Below are 27,574 nucleotides of genomic sequence, written 5' to 3' on the forward strand. Positions count from 1 at the left end.
CAGGCGTGAGTCATCCCACCCGGCCTAATTTTTGTATTTTTAGTAGAGATGGGGTTTCACCACGTTGGCCAGGCTGGTCTTGAACTTCTGACCTCAAGTGATCCAACCGCCTTGGCCTCCCAAAGTGCTGGCATTACAGGTGTGAGCCACCGTGCCTGGCCTATTATTTTTTAGAGATGGCTTACCTTATGTTGTCCAGGCTGGCCTCCACCTCCTGGGCTCAAGCAATCCTCCCTCCTCAGCCTCCTTAGTAGCTGGGACTGCAGGTGTGAGCCACCGTGCACTGCTTAAATGTTAGCTATTATTATTATTATTTTTTAAGGCAGAGTCTCCCTCTGTCATCAGGCTGGAGTGCAGTGGTGTGATCTTGGCTCACTGCAACCTCTGCCTCCTGGGTGCAAGTGATTCTCCTGCCTCAGCCTCCCAAGTAGCTGGGACTACAGGCACGCACCACCACACCCGGCTAATATTTGTATTTTTACTAGAGACGGCATGTTGGCCAGGATGGTCTTGATCTTTTGCCGTCGTGATCTGCCCACTGCGGACTCCCAAAGTGCTGGGATTATAGGCGTGAGCCACTGCACCCGGCCAAGGTTAGCTATTATTAATGGACAATTATTACTAATTATGATGTACTTTCTTTTAAAAACCTACATCTCTAAGTAATGTCTTCCTCCCTCATTCCTCAGCACCTGCCTGGTCGGGCATTGGGTCTCACCAAGCTACAGAGCCCTAGGTGCGCTGTGTTAGGTCACCAAGACTTCATTCTGGTGATATTGACCCCAGGGCCCCAAATCACCATGTCTGCAAGTCTGGAACCCAAAGGCCTCCGTTCCCCGGGGTGGTGCAGGGAAGCCGCAGGGAGTGCGTCAGCTGTGGAGAGCGTAGGGGTGGGAAGTGAAGGCTGTGGGGTCCCCTAGGGGGTCAGGTTCGTCCTCGAAGGCAGGCCCTCCACAGGAAGACCGGGTTGGGGTGGGATCGGACACTCGGCCCAGGGCCGGGCACCTGTGGATGGACGGCCGGGCATGTGGCCAGGGGCTGGGGGCCTCTGCAGGCCGCGCCACCGGAGTGGGTACTCAGGGTCCGCAAGGGTCTGGGGCGCCCCCAGAGAAGACCGCCGCCCCAGGCCTGTGCGGGGGAGACTGGGTCCCACCGGCCCCGTGTCTGTCAGCTCCCGCGCGGCCCCTGGGAAGGGACGCGGATCGGATGCGGGCTCCGCGCCCTGCAGGCAGTTGAGAGCGCGGTTCCCTTGGGGATCCGGGGTCCAGGGTCACTTTCGCGCCTCGGCACTATTCCCACGCCCGCGCACACTCTCGTGGCTCTCCGCGTTGCGCGAGTGTCGCGCCGGGAGGTCAGGGGCGTGGCGCCCGGGCCCCTGAGTCTCCCCTGCGCGCGGCGGGGCGCGGGGCGCGGGGCGCAGGGCTGAGGCGGTGCACGCGTGTTGAATGAATGAACGAACGAACGAACGAACGGCGCTCCAGAGCCCTCTCCAGGCGGAATGAAAGTACAAACCCAACGTTTCGGGCGACAGAGTGGCGGGGGCCGCCAGGAGGGGCGGCGCGGCCAGGGTCCGGTTTCGCTTCCTCCCAGCCCGGGGGCGGGGCCTGCGTGGCTGTCCCCGCCCCGGTCCGCCCCCGGCCCGCCCCCGGCGCCGCGCGGAACTCGCGGGTTCGGAACCGCCCGCTGAGGTCAGAAGGAGGCGTCTGCGCTGATCGGGGCCGCCGCGCGCCAGAGCCGGAGTCGCAGCCGAGGGGAGCCGGGGCCGGAGCCCGAGCCCGAGCCGAGACAGAGCCCGAGCGAGCGGCGGAGACCGTGCCCCCACCTCGGCCCCGCGCCGCCGCGGCCAGGCCCGGCATGGAGGAGGAGTGCCGGGTGCTCTCCATACAGAGCCACGTCATCCGCGGCTACGTGGGCAACCGGGCGGCCACGTTCCCGCTGCAGGTACGCATCCGCCCGCAGCCCGGGCTTACGTAACCCGAGCCCGTGACCTTGGCGGGGCTGCCCGAGACGAGCCTCAGTTCCCCGAGGGAGGCTCGGGAGCTGCGGGCAGAGCCTGGCGCGGGCGCCCGGGAGGCAGGCGCGGGATGAGCCGCCCGCTCTACTTGGCTTGCGGAGGGCTGAGCGCTCCGGGAGCCCCTGCGGGTGGGACGGGTCCGGTGTCGGGGTGCGCGGGTAGGAGGGAGCCTTGTGCACCAGCTGTGGCGCAGCCGCTCGTTCTCGCCCCTTCCCGCCGACCGGGCCGACTGTCGCGGGGGCGGGGGCCGGTGCGGCTCCCGGAGGCGAGGAAATGCCGCAGAGCCCCGAGGAGTCCCGGAGCAGTCACGCGAGCCGGGACCTTGCCCCGCTGGAACGCAGAGGCGGCCGTGGAGCTCGAGGCGCTCGCGCGCTCACCTGCTGGGCCCCTGTGGGTCGGGAAGTCAGGAAGAAGGAGGAAGACGCCGAGTGAGGTCACGGTGCCCACGAGGGTGGATTCCACTCGGCCTGACCACGCCAGGAGGTGGCCGAAGGGAAGAGGGTGGGGCAGGGGCTGCCCTGCACCCTCTAGCAGAGCGTCATCCCTGCAAGTGTTTGCTCTGACGAGGAAAAGCCCCAGAGAGCAGTTCGGGACTGTGCGGATTGGCTTTAGGGAGCCACCTTTTAAAACGCGTTAGCCCACGGCTTCCTGGTTGCAGCTAAGTGGCCCGTGGAGGGGTAGGAGAGGCCTGGGTGCAGTGGCGTGGGTGTCACGCAAGGCCGAGGCAGAACCAGGACGACGGGCACTTCCTGGCTTTGTCGAGTCAGCAGGAGGGCTGGGGGTGCCCTGCCGGGTGGTGCTCTCCTATGCTGCCCACCTGTGGCCTGGTCACTGGGGATGGGAGCAGGTATGCCCGGTCCCTGTGCTGGGCCCCACGGGATGTGAGGAAGGGCCACCTGGGCACGGCGGGGCCTGCGGTGCGGGCTGGCCTGGGAGGAAGACAGGAAGAGGGGAGCAGAACTTCAATGGAATTTGAGGGCTGACCTAGGCGTGCCCCCAGGAGGACCAAGCTGAGCAGAGTTGAGCGTGGAAAGGCAGGGGGTTCGAGTCCGAAGTAAGTGGAGGTCCTGTTGGGAAGGATGTGGTGCTTCACAGGTGGTCTCACTTGAACCCCTGTTCCATCCAGCTGCGGGCAGACGCTGCCTGGGACAGTAAGGGTGCACCTGTTCTGTGGCCCCGGCTCTTAAGTACTGCGCTGGACCACTCCTAGCTTGAGGGGTTTGGGGGAGGTCACCACAGGCTGGCGGATTGTTTGGGCAGAGTCAGAGGTAGGATTGGGCTTGGGAAGAAAGGTGCAGGGTCCCTGAAGCAGGGGCAGCCAGGGAGTGTGGAACCAGGGGGCTCTGAGGACAGCGTCCCCTCTCTTGGCAGAAGTGTGCAGGTCCTGCTGCGTCTGTCCCGTCCCTCCTCCCATCCACGTCCTACTTCATTGGGCAAACTGTTTCCTTCTTTGGCTCACTTGGGATCCCCCAGCAATGTCCCTTGTTCTCGAACTCCCAGTGACTCAAGGGAGCGGTGTCCTCTGATTGCTCACCTCAGGTGGAGCCTCGAAAGGATGGCGCTGCTGTTCCTACCTGGGGTCTCCCCAGTGCCCGGCATCCTTACCTGTGGGCTCCACAGGGTTCCATGCAGGCATTTGGCTCCCATACCCCGACATCCAAGCCCGGCTGGACAAGAAGCAATGTGGTGACTGAGGGGCTGAGATGACCGGTGACCCAGCGAGCCTGGACCAGCCTTAGTGGGCACAGGAGGGACTGGGGGACAGAGCCTGGAAGTGGCCTTGGGGCTGGTGTTTGCCGCTTCTAGCTGCAGTTCCAAGGGGACGCATCCCCAAAGTCTAGAGCTGCTCTCTCAAGAGTTTGTTCTTGATTTTGATCATCACCTTGTGGCTTAGGACTCCAAAGCCTTGTTCACATGGCTGAATGTGAGCAAAGAAAACTTAGAAACTGGCAGAACATAGCCTGTGGCTGGGCCCCAGAGATTTGCCTCAAGGCTACTTGGAATGAGACTGGAGAATGCCTCAGGGGTGTGGCATGTAGCAGGGCGGCTGGAGAGGCTCCTTATGGGGACTGACCCGGGTGTCTGGGGGTCCCACCTCAAAGCAGGTGTCTCCTCATCTTGGAATTCCAGCTGAGGGACCTGGCCCTGGTTTCTGAGCCTTCCGGAGTCTCACCTGCAAACTAGGCACAATACCTGTTTGCAAGATAGCACCAGGGCTCCTTGTGCCCTTCATGCCAGGCTCAGGGTACACCTATTGCCAGGGAGCTCCCACTGATTCCTTGTGAGTGTAGCACGGATGTGTTGCGACTGGACCATCACCACGTCTAGCTTCAGAGCTGTTCTCCCCAGCTGCTTTCTGCCAGGTCCTCTCAGAGGCAGCCACCCTCCCTGGGCAGAGCAAAACCTTGAGCCTGTGTTTGGATTTTGTTTCTGGGCCTAAGCCCAAGGTACATTTTAGTGGTAGGGAACTAAAGGAGGGAACATGTTGGCATGACCAGTGCTGGCAGGAGGTGCAGTGTGTCAGGCAGCATGATTTGGGTTTGCAGATTGAGCGCGGAGGGCAAGGGCAGGCTTGAGGTTTGGGGGTGCATGGAGGAGAGGAGCTGGGGGGCTGCCCAAGTCAAGCACAGACCTGCCCAAGACAGGCCATGGGATGCGCCCTGGGGTGGGGCACTTCCCCGCGGCCCTGGCTTGGATTCTAGACAGGTAGGAGTGGAGGGAACAAGTGGCTGCGGCCGTCTGCCCTTCCACATTGCTAGGACTGTTTCCTCTTGGGTGTAGGAAACCTCAGGTTCTTCCAGGGCTGGGAGGTTTGGCTCTTTGGAGCCCCGGGTGTGTATGTGTGGAGAGCCTTCCCAGCTACCAGTTCCGCAGCTCACGTGTTTCTTAGGCCTCACTGCGTGGGGGAGATCCTGGGGCCCTCAGGGCAGCCTCCCAACCCCTTTTGCTCTATTGCTTCCGTAACTCTAAGGTACACAGCTGTAGGGTTATGTATGAGTTTGCTGGAGTGAAAATACCATACGCAGCCTTAGGGTCATGTAGGAGTTTGCCTGGACTGCCATAACAAAGTACCGCAAACCAGGTGGCAGAAACTTACCTCTCATGGTCTGGGGGCCAGAAGTCTGAGACCAGGGTGTGGGCAGGGCCATGCTCCCTCCATACAAGGGTCCTTCCCGGCCTCTTCCAGCTCTCGGTGGCCCCAGGCTTCTGGGGCTCACGGCCAAATCACTCCAATCTCTGTCTCTGTCCTCACATGGCCTCTGCCCTGTGTGCTCTCATAAAAGCACACTTGACATGGGATTCAGGCCCACCTGGATAATCTGGCGTGATCTCTTCTTGGAATCTTACATCTGCAAAGATACTTTTTCTTTCTTTCTTTCTTTTTTGAGACGAAGTCTTGCTCTGTTACCCAGGCAGGAGTGCAGTGGTGCGATCTCGGCTCACTGCAAGCTCTGCCTCCCGGGTTCACGCCATTCTCCTGCCTCAGCCTCCCGAGTAGCTGGGACTACAGGCACCTGTCACCACGCCCAGCTAATTTTTTTGTATTTTTAGTAGAGACGGGGTTTCACCGTATTAGCCAGGATGGTCTCAATCTCCTGATCTCGTGATCCGCCCACCTCGGCCTCCCAAAGTACTGGGATTACAGGCATGGGCACCGTGCCTGGCCTTCTTTTTCTTTTTCTTTCTTTTTTTTTTTTTTTGAGACGAAGGTCTCGCTCTGTCGCTCAGGCTGAGGTGCAGTGGAGCGATCTAGGCTCACTGCAACCTCCCCCTTCCAGGTACAAGCAATTCTCCTGCCTTAGCCTCCTGAGTAGCTGGGATTACAAGTGTGCATCACCACACCCGACTAATTTTTCTGTATTTCTTTTTAGTAGAGATGGGGTTTCACCATGTTGGCCAGGCTGGTCTTGAGCTCCTGACCTCAGGTGATCTGCCCACCTCGGCCTCCCAAAGTGCTGGGATTACAGGCGTGAGCCACCACGCCCGGCCCAAAGATCCTTTTTCCAAATAGAGTCCCGTTCACAGGTTTCAGTTAAACATATCCTTCGAGGGTCCAGCATTCAATCTGGAAGGAGCCTTCAGAGAAATTTGAAAGTGGCATAAACCAAGGGGTGAATTAAAGGCCCAGAAGTTGATGACGTCAAGCCGTCCTTTTTGGAAGTGAGGGGAGCAGCACAGCTGTGAGTCTCCAAACTGGGCTGTGCAGAAATCGTCCCAAGCACGTCTAAGGCCAGTAGCTGCCCAGTGGGGAGAGGCAAGCCTGTCCTGTCACTGTGCGTCCCGTCCAGGTGGAGAGGTAGTGGGCTCCTGCTGGCTGGGTGACATCCGTGTCCTTCGTCTGTCAGCCTCTGGAGCAGCCGAGGCTGGGCACCAGGCACTGCTGCCTCGGACACATGTGACCTCTGTGTTGCAGGACTACAGTGCAGGTGTGCTGTCTTAGGGCCGCTCCTAGGGAGGAGGTCGTAGGCATCAGACATTAAATGATTGAATTCCATGGCTTTGAGAATCTAACTTGGGGCCTTAGCTCAAGACCCATTTAAATACCACATTGCAGAGACCAGAAGGCAAGACCATGGGACTCCCTGCAGCCCCCACCAGAAGACCCTGTGAGGTGGCTCCGTTTGGGGCCTGCGGGCAGCCCTATTCTTTCATTCTCCTGGTCCGTCGGTGTAGAGCAAACCTGAGACAGCTGAGGGGGCTTGGCGGAGGTTGTATTTCTCTGTCCAGGGGCCTCAATGCCATGCCCGTTAGGCAGGTGGACTGTGGCTCAAACACCCCACAGGAAGAGGCAGGGGGCTCCCTGCCCTGGAACCCTGGATGTCAGCACCTGCTCTGACTCCTACCTGCTGAGTGACGTTGGCAAAAGTAGCTGTGGCAGAGGCCGAGGGTCCCACCTGCTTACTGGGCCCCGCTTCTTCGGACAGGAGCAGAAGCTGCAGAGCTTTGGGACCTCAGCACTTTAGCAGCACATGGACGCGAGCAGCGAGTCACCCCGGGCTCCCAGAGACGCACGACGGGGTCCCAAGGGGGTTGCTTGAGGGCCCTCAAGTCAGGAGCTGATTTCTATCCTCGAATATTTAAGCATCCCCGAGCCCAGGTGCGGCGGCTCACACCTATAATCCCAGTACTTTAGGAGGCCGAGGTGGGTGGATCAGTTGAGCCTGGGAGTTTGAGACCACCCTGGGCAACATAGCAAGACTCCAGCTCTACAAGAAGAAAAAAAAAAAGCTGGCTATGTGACTCACATCTGTAGTCCCACCTACTTGGGAAGCTGAAGTGGGAGGATCACCTGATCCCAGGAGATGGAGGATGCAGTGACCCGTGATGGTGCCACTGCACTCCAGCCTGGGTGACAGAGTGAGACCGTGTCTCAAAACAAACAAACAAACAAACAAAAGTAAAAAATAAACGTGTGGAAATACAATGTATTTTTAACCAGAAAGTTGACAGAGAATACCGATGCACTAGGTAGACCGTTTCAAAAAAAAAAAAGAAAATCTGCTTTTCAAGGTGGCCTCTTCATAGATGTGGCATCGCTGGAGGGTTCTCTTGGGGAAATGGTTAAAACGCCTGGTGTTGGCCGGGCGCAGTGGCTCACACCTGTAATCCCAGCACTTTGGGAGGCTGAAGCAGGCAGATCACAAGGTCAGGAAATCGAGACCAGTCTGGCTAACACGGTGAAACCCCGTCTCTACTAAAATTACAAAAAATTTTCCGGGCGTGATGGCGGGCGACTGTAGTCCCAGCTGCTTGAGAGGCTGAGGCAGGAGAATGGCGTGAACCCGGGAGGCGGAGCTTGCAGTGAGCCGAGATCGCCACACTGCACTCCAGCACAGGGGACAGAGCAAGACTCCGTCTCAAAACAAAACAAAACACCTGGTGTTTTGAAAAATCTTTACATTTTTTCTTAGAATTCCTAGGATAGAAAAAGCCTTCTTTGTCTTCAGAAGTGTGGCGATAAGATCCTGGAAGAATACCACCCTGCCTGTTAAAAGACATCATTTTTGCCTTAACCTTTTTCAAGGTGACATGCATTTGCAAACAGCACAAAAGAGCCAGCGCTGGGCCAGGCACAGTGGCTCACGCCTATAATCCCAGCACTTTGGGAGGCTGGGGTGGGTGGATCACCTGAGGTCAGGAGTTCGAGACCAGCCTGGCCAACATGGTGAAACTCCATCTCTACTAAAAATACAAAAAATTAGCCGGGCGTGGTGGCGCACTCCTGTAATCCCAGCTACTCAGGAGGGTGAGGAAGGAGAGTGCTTAAACCCAGGAGGTGGAGGTTGCAGTGAGCCAAGATTGCACCACTGCACTCCAGCGACAGAGCAAGAATCAGCCTCAAAACAAAAAAAAAAAAAAAAAAAGGGAAGGAAAGAGAGCCAGTGCTGAAAAGTGTGCCTCCTTCCTTCCTCGAGTGGCCCGCACTAACTTCCCTAGAGGTGATGCTGCTGCTGCATGTTGGAGACGCTTCTGAGTGTCCTCGGAACATTCCCACGTGCTCTCCAGGCCACGCTGGGCAGCTGGCTTTCCTCCCGTCTAATTGGGATTCTCTCTCTCTCTCTGGCCTCTGCCAGTCCCTGGGTCTGAGCCAGAATGTGTCCCAATCCAGGAAACAGGTGTTGTTTCTGGTATGTATTCTTTTTCTTTCATCTTTCTCCAAGAAGGAACAAAATTGGCTAGCTTTTTGCTTTTCTGACTCCCTTAGTTTGGGACTGAGGTTTCTGTTATTCTTGTTTGGCTGTCATGGAGAAAAACAAGAACTTATCGCTCCTGTTTTCCTTTTTTTCCCTTTTTTTTTTTTGAGACGGAGTCTCACTCTGTCACCCCGGCTGGAGTGCAGTGGCGCGATCTCGGCTCACTGCAGCCTCCTCCTCCCAGGTTCACGCCATTCTCCTGCCTCAGCCTCCCAAGTAGCTGGGACTACAGACGCCCGCCACCACGCCAGGCTAATTTTTTTGTATTTTTAGTAGAGACGGGGTTTCACCTTGTTAGCCAGGATGGTCTCGATTTCCTGACCTCGGGATCTGCCCGCCTTGGCCTCCCAAAGTGCTGAGATTACAGGCGTGAGCCACCACGCCCGTCCAATTTTTGTATTTTGGTAGAGATGGGGTTTCACTATGTTGGCCAGGCTGGTCTTGAACTCCTGACCTCAGGCGATCCACCCACCTCAGCCTCCGAAAGTATTGGGATTATAGGCGTGAGCCACTGCACCCAGCCTATTGGTCCAATTTTCTGATCTATTTTTCACTCTTGCCTCTGGCTCTAGCCCACATCGGTGCATATGTGTGTGTGTATGTGGGTGTGCATGTGTGTACATGGTGTGTGTATGTGGGTGTGCATGTGTGTACATGGTGTGTATGTGGGTGTGCATGTGTGTACATGGTGTGTATGTGGGTGTGCTTGTGTGTACATGGCATGCATGTGTGCATGTGGGATGCATGTGTGTATGGGGCATGTGTGCATGGCGTGTATGCACATGTCTGGGCATGCATGTGTGTGTGTCATGGGCAAGCATGTGTGTGTGTGTGGTGTGTTGCTCTGCAGGCCCCAGTGTTGGCCGCCCCCCCCTCCCCGGTCTTTCCTGTAAGTGACTTCCCTCCTAGGAGGCTTGGTGTGACTGACATTCTCTGGAAAGGGAGGGGCGGATCTGCAGAACGGGCAGCTTCAGGGACACAGGGGCTGCTGAGTGGCATTGTGGCTTGTTGGCCTTGGTGTCTGCGGGTTCCCACCCACACAGAGCTTTTGAAATGGAATCATGCGTGCCCAGTTCACAGAGCGAGTGATGCTGAGGAATAAGAACGGAGGGAACTTCTCAAGGAGGAAGGAAGAAAGGAGTTGTCAAAGATGGGCTGAGCAAAAAACCGTGCGATCGGCCGAGGAGGGGCCGGCAGCGCCTCCCTTCCTGCCCACAGAGCAGCCGCCCTGTGCCCGTCTATTCCCCGGCTCTACATGGGGCCTCTGTTTTAAAGGGTTCTGTGGCCAAGACAAGCCTGCCAGCCCCTGTCCCTGTCCTTGGCCACTCCTCCGGCAGCTTTCCCCATTCCTGAAGCAGGTGGCTAGCCCTGCTCAGCCTCTTGTCCCATCTCCTTACCTGTGACAGTCACCAAGCTTCTGGGAATGTGGTCACCCTAGGACAGCTAAACGAGGAAGCTGTGCGTTGCACGCAGGTTTGGCTGACCCCAAGGGCCAGTTGCTGTGCGTGGGAGCCAGCACTAGGTGGAGCTCTGCCGGCCGGGGCACAGGGAGGAACGGCATCCAGGAGGAGGGTGCAGCAGGGTGAGGCCCTGTGGAACAGACTGGAGCTGGAATAAGGTGGCGTTTTTGCTGCATGCTGTGGGGGTGGACGGGGCCCGAGGTCACACCAGGGAGCCCATACTGGGTCAGGAATGCTGCTTTGGCAATCCCTGGACTCAGCCCCCAGCTGTCTGGCCATTTGAGCGCTTCTGAACCAGCCATGGCCTCTGCCTTCCCTTAGCACTTTGCAATGAGCCCAGCACCTGGCAGCCCCTGACCAGCTAGTGCACGGTCCCTCTGCGGCACTGTGAGCCTGGAAGTAGGGGGCTGGGTGTCCGTGTGCTCTGAGCAGGGCTGGGGGCCCAGGCGATGGGCTCTGGAGCTGTGAAGGCTGAGGCAGGGGTGGGTCAGGGATGAGGGGAGACTGCTCTGGGGGGCTCGGGCCATTTCCACCAGAAGTTCCCCTGGGAGTTTGTAGGACAAAGGACATGGTTGACGTGGATCGTAGGGCTGACCAGTGGCAGACGGTGGGAGGGACACGGGGTGCTTGGGCCCCAGGTTGATCAGGGTGAAGCAGTCACATGATCTCTCCCGTCCTCTTTTCTCATTCTGGTTTCCTGAAGTGGTCAGAGGTCTCTTTGCAAAATAAGCTACAGGGAAGGTTCTGCTGGGTGGGTGGCTCTGGCTTCTGTGCAGCGCTCACCCTGCTCTCCCCTGGAACGCCTGGAACTAGGGTGGTCAGGCTGGGGTGGAGGAGCTGCACTGGAATGTTCCAGAGCTTCCCCCACTCCTGCCGTTCTGAGTCACTCTGCCTCCTCGGAGATGGAGGATCAGCTGAGCCGCCGCGCTCACGTAGTGTCTCGCGGTCTGCCTCACTGTGAGCAGAGTGGGATGCTGCCGATAAGGCGCGCACGTGGGCCCTGGGAGGCGCCCGAGGCAGCCACTCCCGCACGTGGGCAGGAGGAGGGTTGCTCACACCACCGGCCGAGGGAGGAGGACTGCGGGCTGCGCCTGGCAGAGGACGAGCTTGTGTCGCGGGCGGCAGGGAGAAGGGAGTCGGAGAGCTCCTCGGCCTTCGTTCTGCCGCCGCTGCTCCTGCGGTCCAGCCGCATGACTAATGAGGTTGAAAGCCCTTCCGCTGTGGCCCCCGCAGGAAGTTCCCAGGAGGAAGCTGGAACCCTTTCTAAGCCATTCCACTGGCCTGGACTCTGCTGGGATTATTTTGACCCCCCAGGCCAGAGTGTAGCCATCTGACTGGCTTTCTCTCTGGGCAGGAGACGGGGCGCACGCCTGCAGGTGGGGGAGCCCCAGTACGTCGCAGGGATGAGCGGTGCAAAGCCCAGCCCCCCCCATCCCGCACCCCCACCCCCCGCAATCCTGCCCCCTGGCTGCAGCCCCCGCGGCTCTTCCCGCCCTGGCTCCCCTGTGTGCTCGGCACTTGTTCCGTTGACGGAGTTACACCTTGCGGTAGACGCTGGGCAGGAGCTTGTCCTTCAGACTTTTCGGCGGAGACAGCCAGGCTGTTCTGTGGCAGCAGTGGGTTTGCCAGAGGCCAGGGGCTTTGGCCAGGGCCGGCAGGGAGCCGCAATCCCGAAGAACCCTCGTTCTTCGCGTGCTGTCGCGGAGGCTACATAGGCCCGATTGCAGCAGGGACTGGGAGGCTGAAAGAAGGACGGTCTGAGGGGAGAGAGGGGAGTTGGCCAGGCACAGGGGTTTCAGAGCTTTCCAGGGTTCAGAAGGTGCCCAGGGTTCTGCAGCCCAGTGAGGAGTTCACAGAGTGGTGGGTGACCCAGCAGCCAGGGGCATCAGCTGTGGGAGTGGGACGCTCCGGGAGTCTGAGCTGCATCCTGTGGGCGCAGCAGACCCTCAAGGGCTGGGTTTGGAGGGGTACATCTGGAGGTGGGGGTGGGGAATGCACATTGTGGGGAGTTAGGAGCAGAACGGTAGCACAGGCCAAGCACGGTGGCTCACGCCTTGTTATCGCAGCACTTTGGGAGGCTGAGGTGGGAGGATCGCTTGAGCCCAGGAGTTCAAGACCAGCCTGGGCAATATGGGCAATATTTCTCCACAAAAAATAAAACATAAAAAATTAGCCAGGCATGGTGACACATGCCTGTAGTCCCAGCTACTCGGGAGGCTAAGGCAGGAGAATCAATTGAGCCCAGGAGGGAGAGGTTGCAGCGAGCTGAGATTGTGCCACTGGACCCCAGCCTGGGCAACAGCGTGAGATCCTGTCTCAAAAAAAGAAAACAAAAAAAAAACAAAAAATGGTAGCACGGCGGCCTAATAAGACCATCCCAAGAAGGGGGATGAGGTGATAGTCCACAGGCCTCAGTGGACCGTCACAGCAGGTATGGACATCAGAGAGTCTTGCTCATATCTGATTGATTGATTGATTGATTTGGTTTAATTTGAATTTTTTTTGAGACAGAGTCTCTCTCGGTCACCCAGGCTGGAGTGCAGTGGCATAGTCTTGGCTCACTGCAACCTCCGCCTCCCAGGTTCAAGTGATTCTCCTGCCTTAGCCTCCTGAGTAGCTGGGACTACAGGCACGAGACACCACACCCGGCTAATTTTTGTATTTTTAGTAGAGACCGGGTTTTGCCATGTTGTCCAGGCTGGTCTCGAACTCCTGACCTCAGATGATCCTCCCGCCTCGGCCTCACAAAGTGCTGGGATTATAGGCGTGAGTCACTGTGCCCAGCCCTCATACCTGATTTAGAGTATGTACTGCCAAGGTCCGTGGTGTGAATACTTCCACTATAGCTGAACGTAAACTACCAACCTGAGCAGGAAAGAGCTGCACAGCAGCCTCTGTCACGTAGCGTTCTTCCCTCCAGACACAATAGACACGAACAGCTGAATAGACAACAGATAGGGTAAAATGCTAGTAAACTAGGAAGTGGTGAGGCTACAATATATATTATGTTTACTTTTAATATAATTTATGTAGTCTGGGTGCAGTGGCTCATACCTGTAGTCCCAGCACTTTGGGAGGCTAAGGGAGGAGAATTGATTGAGCTTAGGAGTTCAGGACTAGCCTGGACAACATAGTGAGACTCTGTCTCAACCAAAAAATATAAAAATTAGCCAGGTGTGGCAGCACGCACCTGTAGTCCTAGCTACTCAGGAGGCTGAAGAGGGTGGATCCCTTGATCCCAGGAGTTCAAGACTGCAGTGAGCTATGATTGTGCCACTGTACTCCAGCCTGGGTGACGGAGTGAGACCCTGTCTCAAAAAATAATAATATAATTTACATAATTGTAAGTTTGATGACTCAATTTTTTTTTTTTTTAAATAGAGATGGAATCTTGCTATGTTCCTCAGTCTGGTCTTGAACTCCTGGGCTTAAGTGATCAATCCTCCAGCCTCAGCCTCCCAAAGTGCTGCGATCACAGGTGTGAGCCACTGTGCCTGGCCATATGACTCAGTTTTTAATAATGACTGTATGTAAAACTGACCTGCACTGTTGCATCTGGCAGTCGCGTGGCCCAATCCATCTTCAAAGCCAGCAACAGTCGTTGAGTCCTTCTTTAACTTCCAGTGTCTGATTTTTCCTTCTGCCCATCAGCCTGAGAAAACTCTGCTTTTGAAGGGCTCATGTCATTCAGTTAAACTCTCCTGGATAAGAAGATCGTCATGGGAGAGAGATCTCATCACACTGACAGGTTTCACCCACACTCAGGGGGTTGCCCGAGGGTGAGCGGGGCCCCTGAAGGTCATTCTTAGAATTCTGCCACAGAAGAGCCCCATAGGCCATTATAGGGACAGGGTTTACTGTAGAACAGGTGATTCACATACATAGACCAGCAATGCTGTTCCTATAGGGGCCCAAGCTGATCCCATCAGTCAGCAGGGCTGCTTACAGGGCACCTGGCCTGTCCTTGTTGAAGGCAATTCCTGTGAAGGCTGTGGAGGAGCCGGAACTGGGGCCCGTGCTCCGGGCAGGAGGTGAGCATTGTGGAGAGCCCAGCAGCCTGCTGGGCTGAACCTTGGGCCAAGAACCAGTCTGTCCTTGGCTCCCTTGGGGAGTGGGGAAAGATGAGGTGTATCAGGCAGGGTCCAGTCCAGAAACAGAAACCAGAGCAACGATTGTAGAGGCCGTTGTTCAGCTAGGTATTGAGAAAATCGAGAAGGCAAAAAAGGGAATACAGGTGTCGTGGAGGAGACCCCTGCTAGCATCGGCTCCACACAGCTGACCCTGGGATAAGAGAATTGCTGGACTCTTTAGAACTTGGAGCTGGGAAGGCGGGTATCTGCCAGCTGGCGGGTGCTGGGAGTCTGCGGGGGCATGCGATGAGGAATTCTGCAGGTGGTGGGAAAGCCACAAAGCAGATTCCACTGCTGCTATGGGAAGGGACGGTCACTACTGCTGCCCCTGAGGGGAGAAGAGCCCCAGGGGAAGAAGAGCGCCGCTGGCAGAAGCCCATTCTCTTTGCAGGCTTCAGTTTCACACTCTTGGTACCTCCTGGCGGTGCCTGGGAGGGAGCCACTGCTGTACAGAGATGCCAATTCCAGAGGCATGGTCCGGCACAGAGCGGTGGCTTCCAGCTGAAGGACACGTGTAAGAGCAGGAGATGCCTTTCTCTGGGGTCCCAGCCTCCCGTCCTAGACCTTGGCACCCCGCCCCCCATGCATTGTCGTCTTCTGAGTCTGGCTTTGTCTGGCACATGAAATTGGATGGGTAGACTCTGGAAGCGTCCAGACCAGCTTGCGATGCTGATGAATCAGCTGATTTTGATGGGGTGTGTGAAATGGAGATGCCAGCCCAGGGGCTCAGCTGGCTCGTGCTCTCATTTAAAAGCAGAAAATAGCGACTTCATTCTCGGATACGTTTGCCAGCCCCAAAGGATTAATTATCTACACACCCAGAAGCAGTGGAGCAGAATATTTTGGCAGGATTTTCAGGATTTGTGTCATCGTTGCTTAATATCTGTTTCTTCGCAGTCGGTTAGAATTTTAAAGGATTTGAAATACTGCAAGCTATCTGTGTATAGAGGCTGTGGATTCGGGCTGGTACATTTGCAAAATGCCCATTTTATTTTTTATTTTTATTTTTATATTTTTTGAGACAGAGTGTCACTCTGTCACCCAGGCTAGAGTGCAGTGGTGCCATCACGGCTCACTGCAGCCTCCACCTCCTGGGCTCAGTGATCCTCCCACCTCAGCCTCCCGAGTAGCTGGGACTACAGCCATGCACCACCACGCCCGGCTAATTTCTGTATTTTTTGTAGAGACAGGGTTTTTGCCATGTTGCCCAGGCTGGTCTTGAACTCCTAGCCTCAAGCTGTACTCCCACCTCGGCCTCCTAAAGTGCTGGGATTACAGGCATGAGCCACTGCGCCTGGCCACGAAGTGCCAACTTTAACTTTTTAGATTAGTAAGACTGCTAACGTGTTTCATTAGTTTAGTGATAATACTGGCTTCAAAGAAAGACCTTGGCAAATACAAATCCTAAGCAGATAGCTCAACTCATTATCACAAAGCAAACCCCAGCCAGTGAAGAAACAAATTTGGGAAGCCCCGGAAGCCCCTCCCCATCCCCCCACCCCCACCCCACCCCCACCCCCTGCCCTGGAAACAGTCGCTGTCCTAGTGCTGACACCAGAGGTGGCACTGCCTGGCTTTGAACGCGAAGGTGGAACTCAAGGGTGGTTAGCTGTTCAGATACAGTAGGAAGAGAGGGTTTGGGGCATTGCTGGTGCACGGGAGAGGGTGGGGATGGCCCCCCAAACTAGCGGAGGCCGGGCTTGGCCCTTGGAGATACAGGAAGGAGGCCCCTGCTCCGTGGATTCCGTCCTCCCTCTCCATCTGTCTGGAACCCTCACCCTCTCCCTCCCTCTCTGTCCTCACGCACCCACTCCGTGTCTCTCACTCGGGCTTTTGAGCCACCTGTGCTGCCCGCGGGGCCCTTGGCCTGGCTTCCTCCAAGGGGTGGGCTAGACACCCACATTTTCACAGCAGAGACAGCCTCCCAGCCTCTGTTCAGTGTCTGGACAGACGGGTATTGCCTTCGTTTTATCGTTTATTAGTCTTACTGAGTGCTTTCGCTGGGTGCGATTTCTGGAATGATGTGTGAAGTGCTTCCCCATGGAGGTCCTGTGGGCTGGGCGATGCCCTCCCGGGCTGGTTGCTCCCCAGAGAGGGAAGCCCAGCTCCAGACACGCGAGGCCCTGCCTGCGCACATGTCACGTGTGACTCGGGGAGAGCCTCCTGCTCTGACGCATCGGCCCTCCACCCTGCACCTGGGGGCCCCGTGCCAGCCGGGGCTCATTTACTCCCCTCTTCTGAGTCAGCGCCTGCTGGGGTTCATGGGACCTCAGACCTGGCTCTCTTATGCCTACCTGTTCCTTCTCTGTCTTGCAGGTTTTAGGATTTGAGATTGACGCAGTGAACTCTGTCCAGTTTTCAAACCACACAGGTAAGGCGTTGGCTCCAGCAGCCGGCACAGAGCAGACTGTGGGTGTGAGGCACAGGGTGGAGTGTGGGTGTGAGGGACGGGGCGGGGTGTGGGTGTGAGGGACGGGGCGGAGTGTGGGTGTGAGGCACGGGGCTTTCATGTGGACGGGGACCTGGAGTCCCGAGCGACACTCGGGCAGAGCCTGCACAGCATATCAGGGTGTAGGCCTGGGTGGCCTCACCTCTGAGTGGGGGTGTGTTGACTCAGCTTGGTTGCTTTGAGGCCGTGTGACCCAGTGCAGGTGGCAGAACCTCTCAGTGCTTCAGTGTCCTTCTCTGTAAAACAGGAGGGCAATCCTAACACCTGCCGTGAGGTTGCCAGAGTTGATTAGGTCAGTTGCATAAAGTGCTTGGACCAGTGCCTGGCTCAGAGCACAGCCGTGAGACTCCTGCCGTCGGCCTGCCTCCTGGAGCTGAGGAGGGTCCCCCATGGGGTGGTAGTGCTGAGGGATGTATAGGTGGTTCTGGGTATTCTCTGTTAACAGCAGTGCTGCAGGGGCCTGTGTGTGCATCTGTCTCCGTGCCCTGGGACGCTGAGGACTTTGCTGGCTCAGGGGACTGAGGGTGGCCGGCCTCAGAAGCCCCTCACAGGCCATGCTTTCCATGCCCCCAGCCCCATGGCCTGGAGGTGGAGATGCATGGAGCCCTCCCTCCTCTCTGTGGTCCCTATACTGCTTCGTCGGCAGGAGAACAGAGCTGTTGTTCTTTGAAACCCCACCTCGCTTCCCCTGAAATTTCTCTGAACCCAGGCGGAAACTTGGGAGCACAGAACGTCCCAGAAACAGCCTGGCAGAGCATCAGTGGGATATGTTGGGGGGGGGGGCTGGCCCCTACTCTTGGGAGTGGGAAGGAATGCTGTGGTTTCTCTTGAGGCGGGCATGACACATGCCAAGTGAGAGGAAAAAGTTGCTCGGCCGGTGTAGACGGACAGGCTCCAGCTCTCACTGAAACCCTTTCCTGCCTTTGCTTGCTGGGCACACTGGGTGCTGTGAGATTTGGAGACTCAGGCCCTCCAGGAGCCTCCCTGAACCCACATGTTCTTCCTGGCTGCTCTCGCCGCCCTCCTTTAGGATTTGTTTTTCAGTGAGTGAGCTGGCTGGCTTGGACACTAAAGCAGGGTGTTGAGTGTGTTTCTGGGGACTGTGTTGTGCTCCGTCAGTGCTGGTTCAACATCCGCACCGACCCAGCTGCCCTTGCATGGATTCCAGGATGCGGGGAGGGCCCTGGGCTTTGGCTGTGCCTTCTGGGCTTGGTGGAAGCTTCTCAGTGGGTGGTGGGCTGGCTGACCCGAGGGCCCAGAGACAGAAAAGGGGTCTCTGGCCTGCCCTCAGGGGGCCGGGATGAGGACAGGACCCCAGGCGCTTGGGAGCCTCCACAGTTGCAGAGCCAGACGAACAGCCTGGGGGTGTCCCTTCCCATGGGGTCCAGCCTGTGGTTCCTGGGAGCCCCCACTCCAGCCTCCTCCAGATGCCACTGGGGGCCTGCTGGTTTAGGACCCCTTAGCCAGCTCCGTCTATGGCTGTGGGCTGGCTCCCAGCACCCTGTACCCACGCTCTCGGGGTCAGCTGTTTGTGCGGCCTGATCAGGAGGCCCCCGGGTAGCTTCCCTAAGGCTGTCTCTGTGGCTCAGGGGCAACTCCCTAGGGCAGTGAGGGCAGGCATCACTCTCACCTGCACCGGGGCCCTTCTGCCTGCTCCCCTTCCCTCGCCCCAGCCACCCTGTGCTGCCGGGGAGTGAGGCTGGTGCATCGTGTACCTGCCCTGGGTGCCACGGGAGCTGGTGGTCAGGACGGGGGACTCGGCCTCCTCCATGCAGCCCCTCAGCCCCTCTGGGCTCCCGTGCTGCCCACTGTGAGTGCAGTGCCCACGATGACACTGTCTGTTCCGCAGACCTTGACAGAGCTGGAGGCGCTTTTTGTTGTTTGAGTTTTTTTGTTGTTGTTTTTCCTTTTTGTTCCCCCCACCCTCCGTCTAAGGGCTAGAGGTGCTTATTTTTCACCAAACTCACCTCCAGGAAGCAGTTTACTGGGCCTAATTATGCACAAAGAAAGACGTCTGCATGTGCCACGGGCCTCCCGCATTGTAGGGGCTGTTCTGCTCCGGGCACCCTTGCTGCAGGGCTGCGCTCCCCGGGCTGTCTGGGGGGCCGCGTTGTCATGTTCCTTCTGCTGCGTGGCCCATTGTGCATGCCCAGGACCAGCTCACGCCGTGTGTGACCGGCCACGTGAGCTCAGCCACAAGCAGCCCTGCGGACACTCGGGCTGTTTCCACTTTTTGGCTGTTGGGGTCATGCTACCATGAACGTTTGTCTCAGTTCTCCAGCGCGTACCTAGGAGTCGAAGGTGGGGTTGCACAGGCTGTGCCTCATTTGGCAGGGAGCTGCGATGATGCTGCCAGGAAGCTCATTCGCCACTCTGCCCAGGGTTTTCCTTTTCCTTTTTCTGTTTTTTTTGTGAGACAAGGTCTCACTCTGTCGTTCAGGCTGGAGTGCAGTCCTGCGGTCATGACTCACTGCAGCCTTGACTTCCTGAGATCAAGAGATCCTCCCAACTCACCCTCTTAAGTGGCTGGGCCTACAGGTGTGCACCACCACACCCAGCTAATGTTGCTATTTTTCATAGAGATGGAGTCTCACTATGTTGCCCCGGGTGGTCTTGAACTCCTTGGGCTCAAGCGATCCTGCCCCCTCAGCCTCCCAAAGTGCTGGGATTACAGGTGTGAGACTCCACACCCAGTCTCTTCTTTTTTCTTTTTTAGAGACAAGGTCAGTCTCTGTCACCCAGGCTGGCCTGCAGTGGTGCAACCCGCTCACCACAGCCTTGACCTCCTGGGCTGAAGCAATCTTTCTGCCTCCGCCTCCCGAGTGGCTGGGACTACAGGTGTGCGTCACCACGCCCACCTCCTGCCCAGGGTTGTTACTGGGGTGGTCACATGGGCAGCTTCTGCCTGGGATAGGCCACAAAGCCAGACTCCCGGCGGGGACACGGGTGTTCCACACAAGCTGCGTTGTTGGTTCCCTGACGCCCGTCAGGCTGGGAAGTGGGAAAGCCGAGCCCCCAAGTGCCTGCAGAGCCCACCTGGCGCAGGCCTCGCCGCCTTGGGGCTGCTGCTTGCACTTCTGCCCCTTCCCCCGGCTAGGCCCCCGTTCCTTGAGGCCGTACCACACCCCCATTCATTTTTCCACACCCTGAACTGTGCCTCCCAAGCCCAGGGCAGCCGGGCTTGGCAGAGCCTCCACCTTGCGGCCAGTATTCCCAGTGGCCCCTTTGAGAGGATTTCCTGGAGCTCCCTGTCTGAGCTTCCTGGACTGAGGGCATTGGGAAGGCGCCTGCAGAGCTGGCGGTCAGCGAGTGCACGGGTCGCGCTGTCCTGGCTTTTGGAGTGTGGAGCCAGAGGGCGTGGGACAGGTGCCCTGCTGCTGGGCTTGGTGGTCCCTTCTGTAGGGAAGGGGCAGCTGGTGTGAACACAAGGAGCTGCAGGGCTGGAGAAGGCCAGGGCCAGGAGCCTGTCGACGGACACCAGCGAGGGGCCAGGCCCGGGCCAGACTCCCTGGCCGGCTGGGGTCTGACAGGAGCGCCAGGCTCCTTGGGCTGCCCGAGGAGCCACTTGTTTGGCCCCTGTTTTTTCATCTATAAATGGAATGAGTTGGACACAAGATCCAAGTGCCCTCCCCTGTTTGAGAAGGTTCTTGTGGGCTCTGGGCCCATCCCACATCCCACAGTGGGCAGGAGGCCACCAAGAGATGCAAGACCATGCCCCCTATTTCGATGGGAAGCTGCACCTCACAGGGGCCTGGGGCCTGCGTCTGAGACCCGGCCAAGTGCTGGACGTCTCCCCTTCCTCATGGCTGTTATGGCTGAATTACGTCCCCCCCCCAAATTCTCATGTTGCAGTCTTTAACCCTAGCACCTCAGAGTGGGACTGGGTTTGGAGAAGGAGCCCCTACAGAGGTCATCAGGTTCAAAGGGGCCATCGGGGCTGTGGGTGGGCCCTGATCCAAGCTGATTGGTGTCCTTGTAAGAAGATGAGATGGGGACACAGACACACACAGAGGGACAGCCCCATGAGGAAACAGGGAGTCAGTGCCGTCTGCAAGCCCAGGGGAGAGGCCTCAGGAACCAACCCTGGCAATGCCTGGACCTTGGACCCCAGTGCCTAGGACAGTAGGAGAATCGGAGCCGCCTGGCTGCAGTCCTTCCCGATGGCACCCTGTGTTAGTCCATTCTCACACTGCTAATTGTTGGGAAAAGGGCTTGTGGGGTGCCTGTATAAACTGGCCATAAAAATATGGCACAGTAAGTTGTGGAAGCCACAAGAGGCCTCTGAGGAGGAAAGCCTCCTAATTGCCATCACGTTCCCATGCTCAGAGCGAGACCCGCTCTCTTATCTGTAAACACTGTGTTCAAGGAGAAAGACACTCCTTTGAAGCACTGGAATGTGGACAGACGTGCGTGCGAGCTCCTAGTTAACTCCTAGTTAAGCCCGCACCCACCAGCTCCTCTCTGATAAGTTAAAGATATGCTGTTTGAGCACAAAGGAGATTCATTTAAACCGCTATTGCTATAGATTACGCCTATGACGTACTGCCTCCCTTTCACTGTTTCGCCCTGAACATCTGCTTCTTAGATCGAAGTGATTGTACTCAACAAATAGCGTGGAAACCAGAGTTCGGTGCCTTTTGCAGCCTCCATTTTGCAGCTGGCCCCCTGGCTCCCACCTTTATGAACTTTTTTTTTTTTTTTGGAGACAGAGTCTCGCTCTGTTGCCCAGGCTGGAGTGCAATGGTGCCATCTCGGCTCACTGCAAGCTCCGCCCCCCAGGTTCATGCCATTCTCCTGCCTCAGCCTCCCAAGTAGCTGGGACTACAGGCACCCACCACCACGCCCGGCTAATTTTTTTGTATTTTTAGTAGGGATGGGGTTTCACAGTGTTCGCCAGGTTGGTCTCAATCTCCTGACCTCATGATCTGCCCGCCTCAGCCTCCCAAAGTGCTGGGATTACAGGCATGAGCCACCGCGCCCGGCCCCACCTTTATGAACTCTTAACCTGTCTCTTCTCATTCCTTTGTCACCACTGGACTTTGGGTACCCCATGGGTGGTGTTGAGGCTAGTCCCCAACACTAATAAAGACATACCTGAGACTGGGTCATTTATAAAGGAAAAAGGTTTAATGGACTCACAGTTCAGCAGAGCTGGGGAGGCCTCAGGAAACTTACAGTCATGGCAGAAGGGGAAGCAAACACCTCCTTCTTCACATGGTGGCAGGAAGGAGAAGTGCAGAGTGAGGGGCCCAGAGTTTTAAAAGCCCCTTGAAGCCATCAGCTTTTGTGAGAACTCAGTCACTATCATGAGAACAGGATGGGGGAACCACCCCCGTGATTGAATGACCTCCTGCCAGGTCCTTCCCACAACATGTAGGGATTATGGGAACTACAACTCAAGATGAGATTAGGGTGGGGACACAGCCAGGCCATGTCACCTCCCCAGGAAAGGAGCACATGTGCAGCAGTGGTGAGTCCCACCCTGCTTGGAAAGATATTCAGAATCCAAGAGCAGAAAGGACCAGGAGGGACCATTGCTTGCCTCCCTCCTCCTACCCCTCACCCCAAACCCTGCCCCGGCCTGGCAGAAGCCTCCCCAGGACACACCCTGCACCGGAGGGGCAGGCTGCTGTGTGAGGCACTGACCTTGCCCGCGGTGGATACCCCCTGCCCCTCCTGACCCCCAGTGACTGTTAAGCCAGAGTCCATCAGGGGCTTGGTCTCTGGCACACCCACCCCTCAGTGCATACACCCTGGTGTCCCGGGCAGAGCACAGGGTAGGCGCCCCCAGATGCACCCCCAGACACCGCACTGTGCCTGGGGCGTGGCTTCTGATGGCAGTCTCAGGAACTTTGCACCACACGTGCTCCCGTGCGACGGCCCCTGGGGAAAGCCAAAGGTGTCCCTTCCAGCAGGAGCCAGCGATGTACGCAGGAGGGCCCTCGGGGGCAGGAGCCATGGAGCCCTCCTCTGGTGTGGGAATTCAGGGGATCTTAGCCACAGGGCATGGCGTGTGGGCTCAGAGCTGGCCGTGACCTACCAGTGCGTGATACTTGTACTTTGCTGTTCTAGGAACCCATACATCAGTTTTCCTTATTTGCTGAAAAAGGCACATGCATTAGAGGGGTGATTCATGTCGGAGGAGGCCAGGAGCCCCTCGATGTGAGGTGTTTCTCATGGGCGAATGTGGGGCATCCATGGTGGACCCCCACCCTGTATGGATGGCTGCCCCCTGAGCAGCGCCTTGAGCTGGAGCTGTGGTCGGGTTCCCCAGTGCAGGAAAGGCTCCCAGGAGGCTAGTGGTCCCGCCTGCAGGACGCCGATGCGTCTGTCCTCACACATTGATATGCCTGTCTGCCTGGGACGGACACTTCACCCTGGCTACCCGTCAGGCCAAGGGCAGGTTGTATACACCTGGGCTGAGGCCTCTTTCTCATTCACATTTATCTCTTGCTCAGGAGTTGATCTAAGACAGGCTCTAACTGCACCTTAATAAGCTTGTTGGGGAGGAGTTGGGGGTGGGGACATAACATGCCTTGCCTGCCAGGGTGTCCGGGTGACAGTGGCCGGTGGCTGAGCACCCCGGCCTGAATAGCTGGGAGCTAATGCAGGGGACGCTGGGAAGCAAGAGGCTGTGGGGAGGGAGTAGCCAGGGGCATTCCGGACAGCGACGGGGGAGCAACGCAGCTGTGAGCTGGTGTGTCTCTCCCCGCGTCCCGCCTGTACCTGGGACGCAGCTCCCACAGGAACGGGCAGTGGGAGGGTGGGGGCCACGGAGGTCGTACTAACAATCCCTGACAGTGTAGGGGCAGGGGGCTCGCAGGGGGCTCGAGGCGTCCCATGTGGACAGCTGTCGGGACTTGCCAAGCACTGCGCCTGGTGATCTCCTTCGGGTTTCAGCCAGTCCATGGGGAGGAGCCGTCCACCAGGCAGCCTCAGGGAGAGTGGGCGGGTGTCGAGGGAAGCCCGCGGCCCCGGCTGGCCCCCTTGTGTCTGAGCCCCCGTGGTTTCCTCTGCCTCTAGGCTATGCCCACTGGAAGGGCCAAGTGCTGAATTCAGATGAGCTCCAGGAGTTGTACGAAGGCCTGAAGCTGAACAACATGAATAAATATGACTACGTGCTCACAGGCAGGTGTCAGAGCGAGCTGCCACAGGGACTGTGCACCCCACTCCAGCCAGGGTGGGCTCAGGGAGGTCCAGAGCACCCCCACCCTGGACCTGTCTCGGGTCCCTGCCCCTTCAAGGAGGGCCTTGGCATTCCCAAGCCACCATCACACCCCCGGTAGCCTGGGGGGGTCCTGGCCACACTATGCCTGCTGGGACAATGACTGCCCAGGCTGTGCCAAGTCACCCCCACTCCTGTGACCACACTGGGGTTCCAGTGCCCAGGGGAGGGTGCAGGCAGGGTGTTGGGAATGCTAACCGGGGCAGGACAGGTGGGTGGGACACTCAGGTGACCGGCTGCTACCTGGTACACTGCCATCCTTTGTCAACTTTCTGGTTAAAAAAAAATTGTATTTCTATACATGTTTATTATTATTATTATTTTTGAGACAGGGTCTCACTCTGTAGCCCAGGCTGGAGTGCAGTGGCGCAATCATAGCTCACTGCAGCCTCAACCTCCCAGGCTCAGGTGATCCTCCTGCCTCAACCTCCCAAGTAGCTGGGAGTAAAGGCGTGCACCACCATGCCCAGCTAACTTTTTTTGTGTGTGTGTGTGGAGACAGGGTTTTGCCATGTTGCCCAGGCTGGTCTTGAACTCCTGGGCTCAAGCCAGCCACCCACCCTAGCCTCCCAAAGTGCTGGGATTACAGGCGTAAGCCACTGCAGCCAGCCTGGTTTCTACACTTTTAAATGGTTAGGGGAAACACTTAGCCTCCCAAAGTGTTAGAATTACAGGCGTGAGCTACTGCGCCGAGCCTCTCTACATGTATAAAAGTCACATATAAGACCAGGCACAGGGGCTCGAACCTGTAATCCCAACACTTTGGGAAGACTAGGAGGGAGGCTCGCTTGAGGCCAGGAGTTCAAAACCAGCCTGAGCAACATAGTGAGACCCTGTCTCTATTTTTAAAAATTAATTAGCTGGGCACAGTCCCAGCTACTCGGGAAGCTCAGGTAGGAGGACGGCTCGAGCCTGGGAGTTCAAGGCTGCAGTGAGCTGTGGTTGAACCACTGCACTCTGGACTGGGGGACAGAATTAGACCCTGTCTCAAAATAAGTAAGATTAAAGTGTCATATGCTTATTACTGAAAGTAGAAATATAAATAAAGGAAAGATTACTCCTTCACCTCGCCCATGGGTTCATTCCTGTGAAGCACAGCGTTTCTGTTGGGAAATGCTGCCGGGTCTGCCCTCCGTGTCTTTGGACTGTGAGGACACCTCGCCTGCACCCACCTCCCTCCCCCCGGCTCCTGAGCACTGTGGGGACACCTCACCTGCACCCACCTCCCTCCCCCCTGCCCCCGGCACTGTGGGGACACCTCGCCTGCACCCACCTCCCTCCCCCCAGCTCCTGAGCACTGTGGGGACACCTCGCCTGCACCCACCCCCCTCCCCCCAGCCCCTGAGCACTCTGGGGACACCTCGCCCACACTCACCTCCCTCCCCAGCCACCCCTCTGCAGGGTCTGCTGGTGCTTCCCTTTCTTTGTGCCACAGTTGATTGTGGTGAGTCTCCTGTTTTCTGAGGGTAACCTGGATTCTCCCCCTAAAGGTTATACGAGGGACAAGTCGTTCCTGGCCATGGTGGTGGACATCGTGCAGGAGCTGAAGCAGCAGAACCCCAGGCTGGTGTACGGTAGGCAGGGGCCCACACTGGGGTCTGGCTGTGTGGCCCCACATGGGTGGGGCTGGCCTGGGAGCCCGGGAAGGGACGTCTTAGCCTCCTTCCTCCTCTGCACCCCTCCGTGCCCCGCCTCTCCGGGCCAGTGAGTTGTGTCTGCTGGGCCTCTGAAGATGTGGGCCTGCTGAAGTCCGCCGGGCTAGAAGCGTTTACAGGTGACCCTGGTGTCTTGTGTGGCTGGTGTGAGACAGGAAGGGGCGTCAGTGTGCTCATATAGCAGGGCTGCTCTGTGAAGGCCTGGGGCCCAGGCAGCACTGTTGTGTGACTACACTGACCCTACAGGTGGAAGGGGCAAAGGGCCACACCCAGGCAGGACCAGGCTAGGGAGTTGGAGAAGGGAGGGGTCGCACCCAGGCAGGGCCAGGCTAGGGAGTAGTGGGAGGGAGGGTCACACCTAGACTGGGCCTGCTAGGGAGTGGCCAAATCTTTGGGGCATCTGCCTAGATCGGTCTTTCCTTAGAGGCCAGGCAGTGCTGGATCCATCTTGCCGCCTGGGAGAAGGGGCAGCGTCACCAAACCTTGCAGACAGGCTCTCTCTGGGGCACAGGTCTCCCGGGTGTCGGGAGGGCAGGCCTGGCCCAGCACATGGTTTGCCACACTGTGTACTGTTGCCCAAAAGGAGAGTGCTTGTCGGTACAGATGCGTGAGGCCCGGATTGTGTGTGCTTGAGGCCAGGAAGAGGAAGGGAGCTGCTGCACCTGCTTGGGTGGCAAACAGTGATGAATAGCACCTCACAGCAATTAGGATGACTGTCATCAAAGACACAGAAAATAGCCAGTATGGGCGAGGATGCAGAAACCCTCATGCACAGCTGCTGGGAGTATAAAAGGGTGCGGCCACTGTGGAAAACACGTTGGTAGTTCCCCAACAAGCGGAACACGGACATCATGTGACCCAGCAGTTCCGCCCTGCGCATGTATCCGAAAGAGCTGAAAACAGAGACTCAAGCGGATGTGTGTATTCCCACGTCTGTAGCAGCATTTTTCCCAGTGACCAAAGGTGGAAACAGGCTGTGTCCATTGATGGGTGATAGACAGACAAAGTGTCCATGCATGCAATGGAGTATTACTCAGTCCGGAAAAGGAAGGAAATTCTGACACACTCTGCAATGTGGATGGCGCTTGAGGACATGATGCTTAGTGAAAGTAGCCAGACACCAAAAAGGGCGACTGTTATACAATTCCGCTATCTGAAATAGCTAGGAAAGGCCAGTTCATCACTGTAGAAAGCAGACGAAGGCCCGGCGGGGCTAGGAAAGGCCAGTTCATCACTGTAGAAAGCAGACGAAGGCCCGGCAGGGCTAGGAAAGGCCAGTTCATCGCGATAGAAAGCAGACAAAGGCCCTGCGCGGCTAGGAAAGGCCAGTTCATTGCGGTAGAAAGCAGATGAAGGCTCGGTGTGGTGGCTTACGCCTGGAATCCCAGCACTTGGGGAGGCTGAGGTGGGCGGATCACCTGAAGTCAGGAGTTCGAGATCAGCCTGGCCAACATGGTGAAACCCCATCTCTAATAAAAATACAAAAATTAGCCAGGCCTGGTGGCGCGCACCTGTAATCTCAGCTACTTTGGAGGCTGAGGCAAGAGAATCACTTGAACCCGGGAGGCGGGGGTTGCAGTGAGCCAAGATTGCGCCACTGCACTCCAGCTTGGGTGACAGGGCGAGACTCCATCTCAAAAAATAAAAATAAAAATAAATAAATAAATAAAAAGCAAGCAGACTAGACGTTACCAGGGCCTAGGGCAGGGGGAATGGGGAGTGAGTGTATAATGAGGACAGAGTTTCGGTTTGGAAAGATGAAACATTTTGGAGGTGGATGGTGGTCGTGGTTATACAACAGCGAGAATGTCCTTAATGCTCCTGAATTATACGCCTAAACATGCTTAAACTGGCAAAGATTATGGTATATATTTTTTACTGTATTAAAAAATTAAATTAAAAAAGGGAAGATACCTACTTCAACTTGGCAGCTTAAAAAAAAAGAA

General features: G+C 57.2%; 1 protein-coding gene across 3 annotated transcripts in view; it reads left to right on the forward strand.

Annotated features, from left to right (window-relative positions):
• The first annotated feature begins 1,652 nt into the window (after positions 1–1,652).
• The window catches only part of PDXK (pyridoxal kinase), a 43,473-nt gene continuing 17,551 nt past the window's right edge, over positions 1,653–27,574 (forward strand). Inside the window, exons 1-4 of one of the 3 annotated variants that reach the window (XM_030806057.1) lie at positions 1,653–1,941; positions 16,616–16,670; positions 23,772–23,876; positions 25,464–25,547. In XM_030806057.1, coding sequence (XP_030661917.1) covers positions 1,855–1,941; positions 16,616–16,670; positions 23,772–23,876; positions 25,464–25,547 — 331 coding nt within the window. In that variant the 5' untranslated portion in view covers positions 1,653–1,854. Of the gene's footprint in view, positions 1,942–10,133; positions 10,328–13,638; positions 14,201–16,615; positions 16,671–23,771; positions 23,877–25,463; positions 25,548–27,574 lie in introns of those variants that run through there. The other 2 variants (XM_030806059.1, XM_030806058.1) reach the window with 2 other exon arrangements.

Source organism: Nomascus leucogenys, chromosome 25, assembly GCF_006542625.1.
Source record: "Nomascus leucogenys isolate Asia chromosome 25, Asia_NLE_v1, whole genome shotgun sequence".
NCBI classification, from domain to species: domain Eukaryota; kingdom Metazoa; phylum Chordata; class Mammalia; order Primates; family Hylobatidae; genus Nomascus; species Nomascus leucogenys.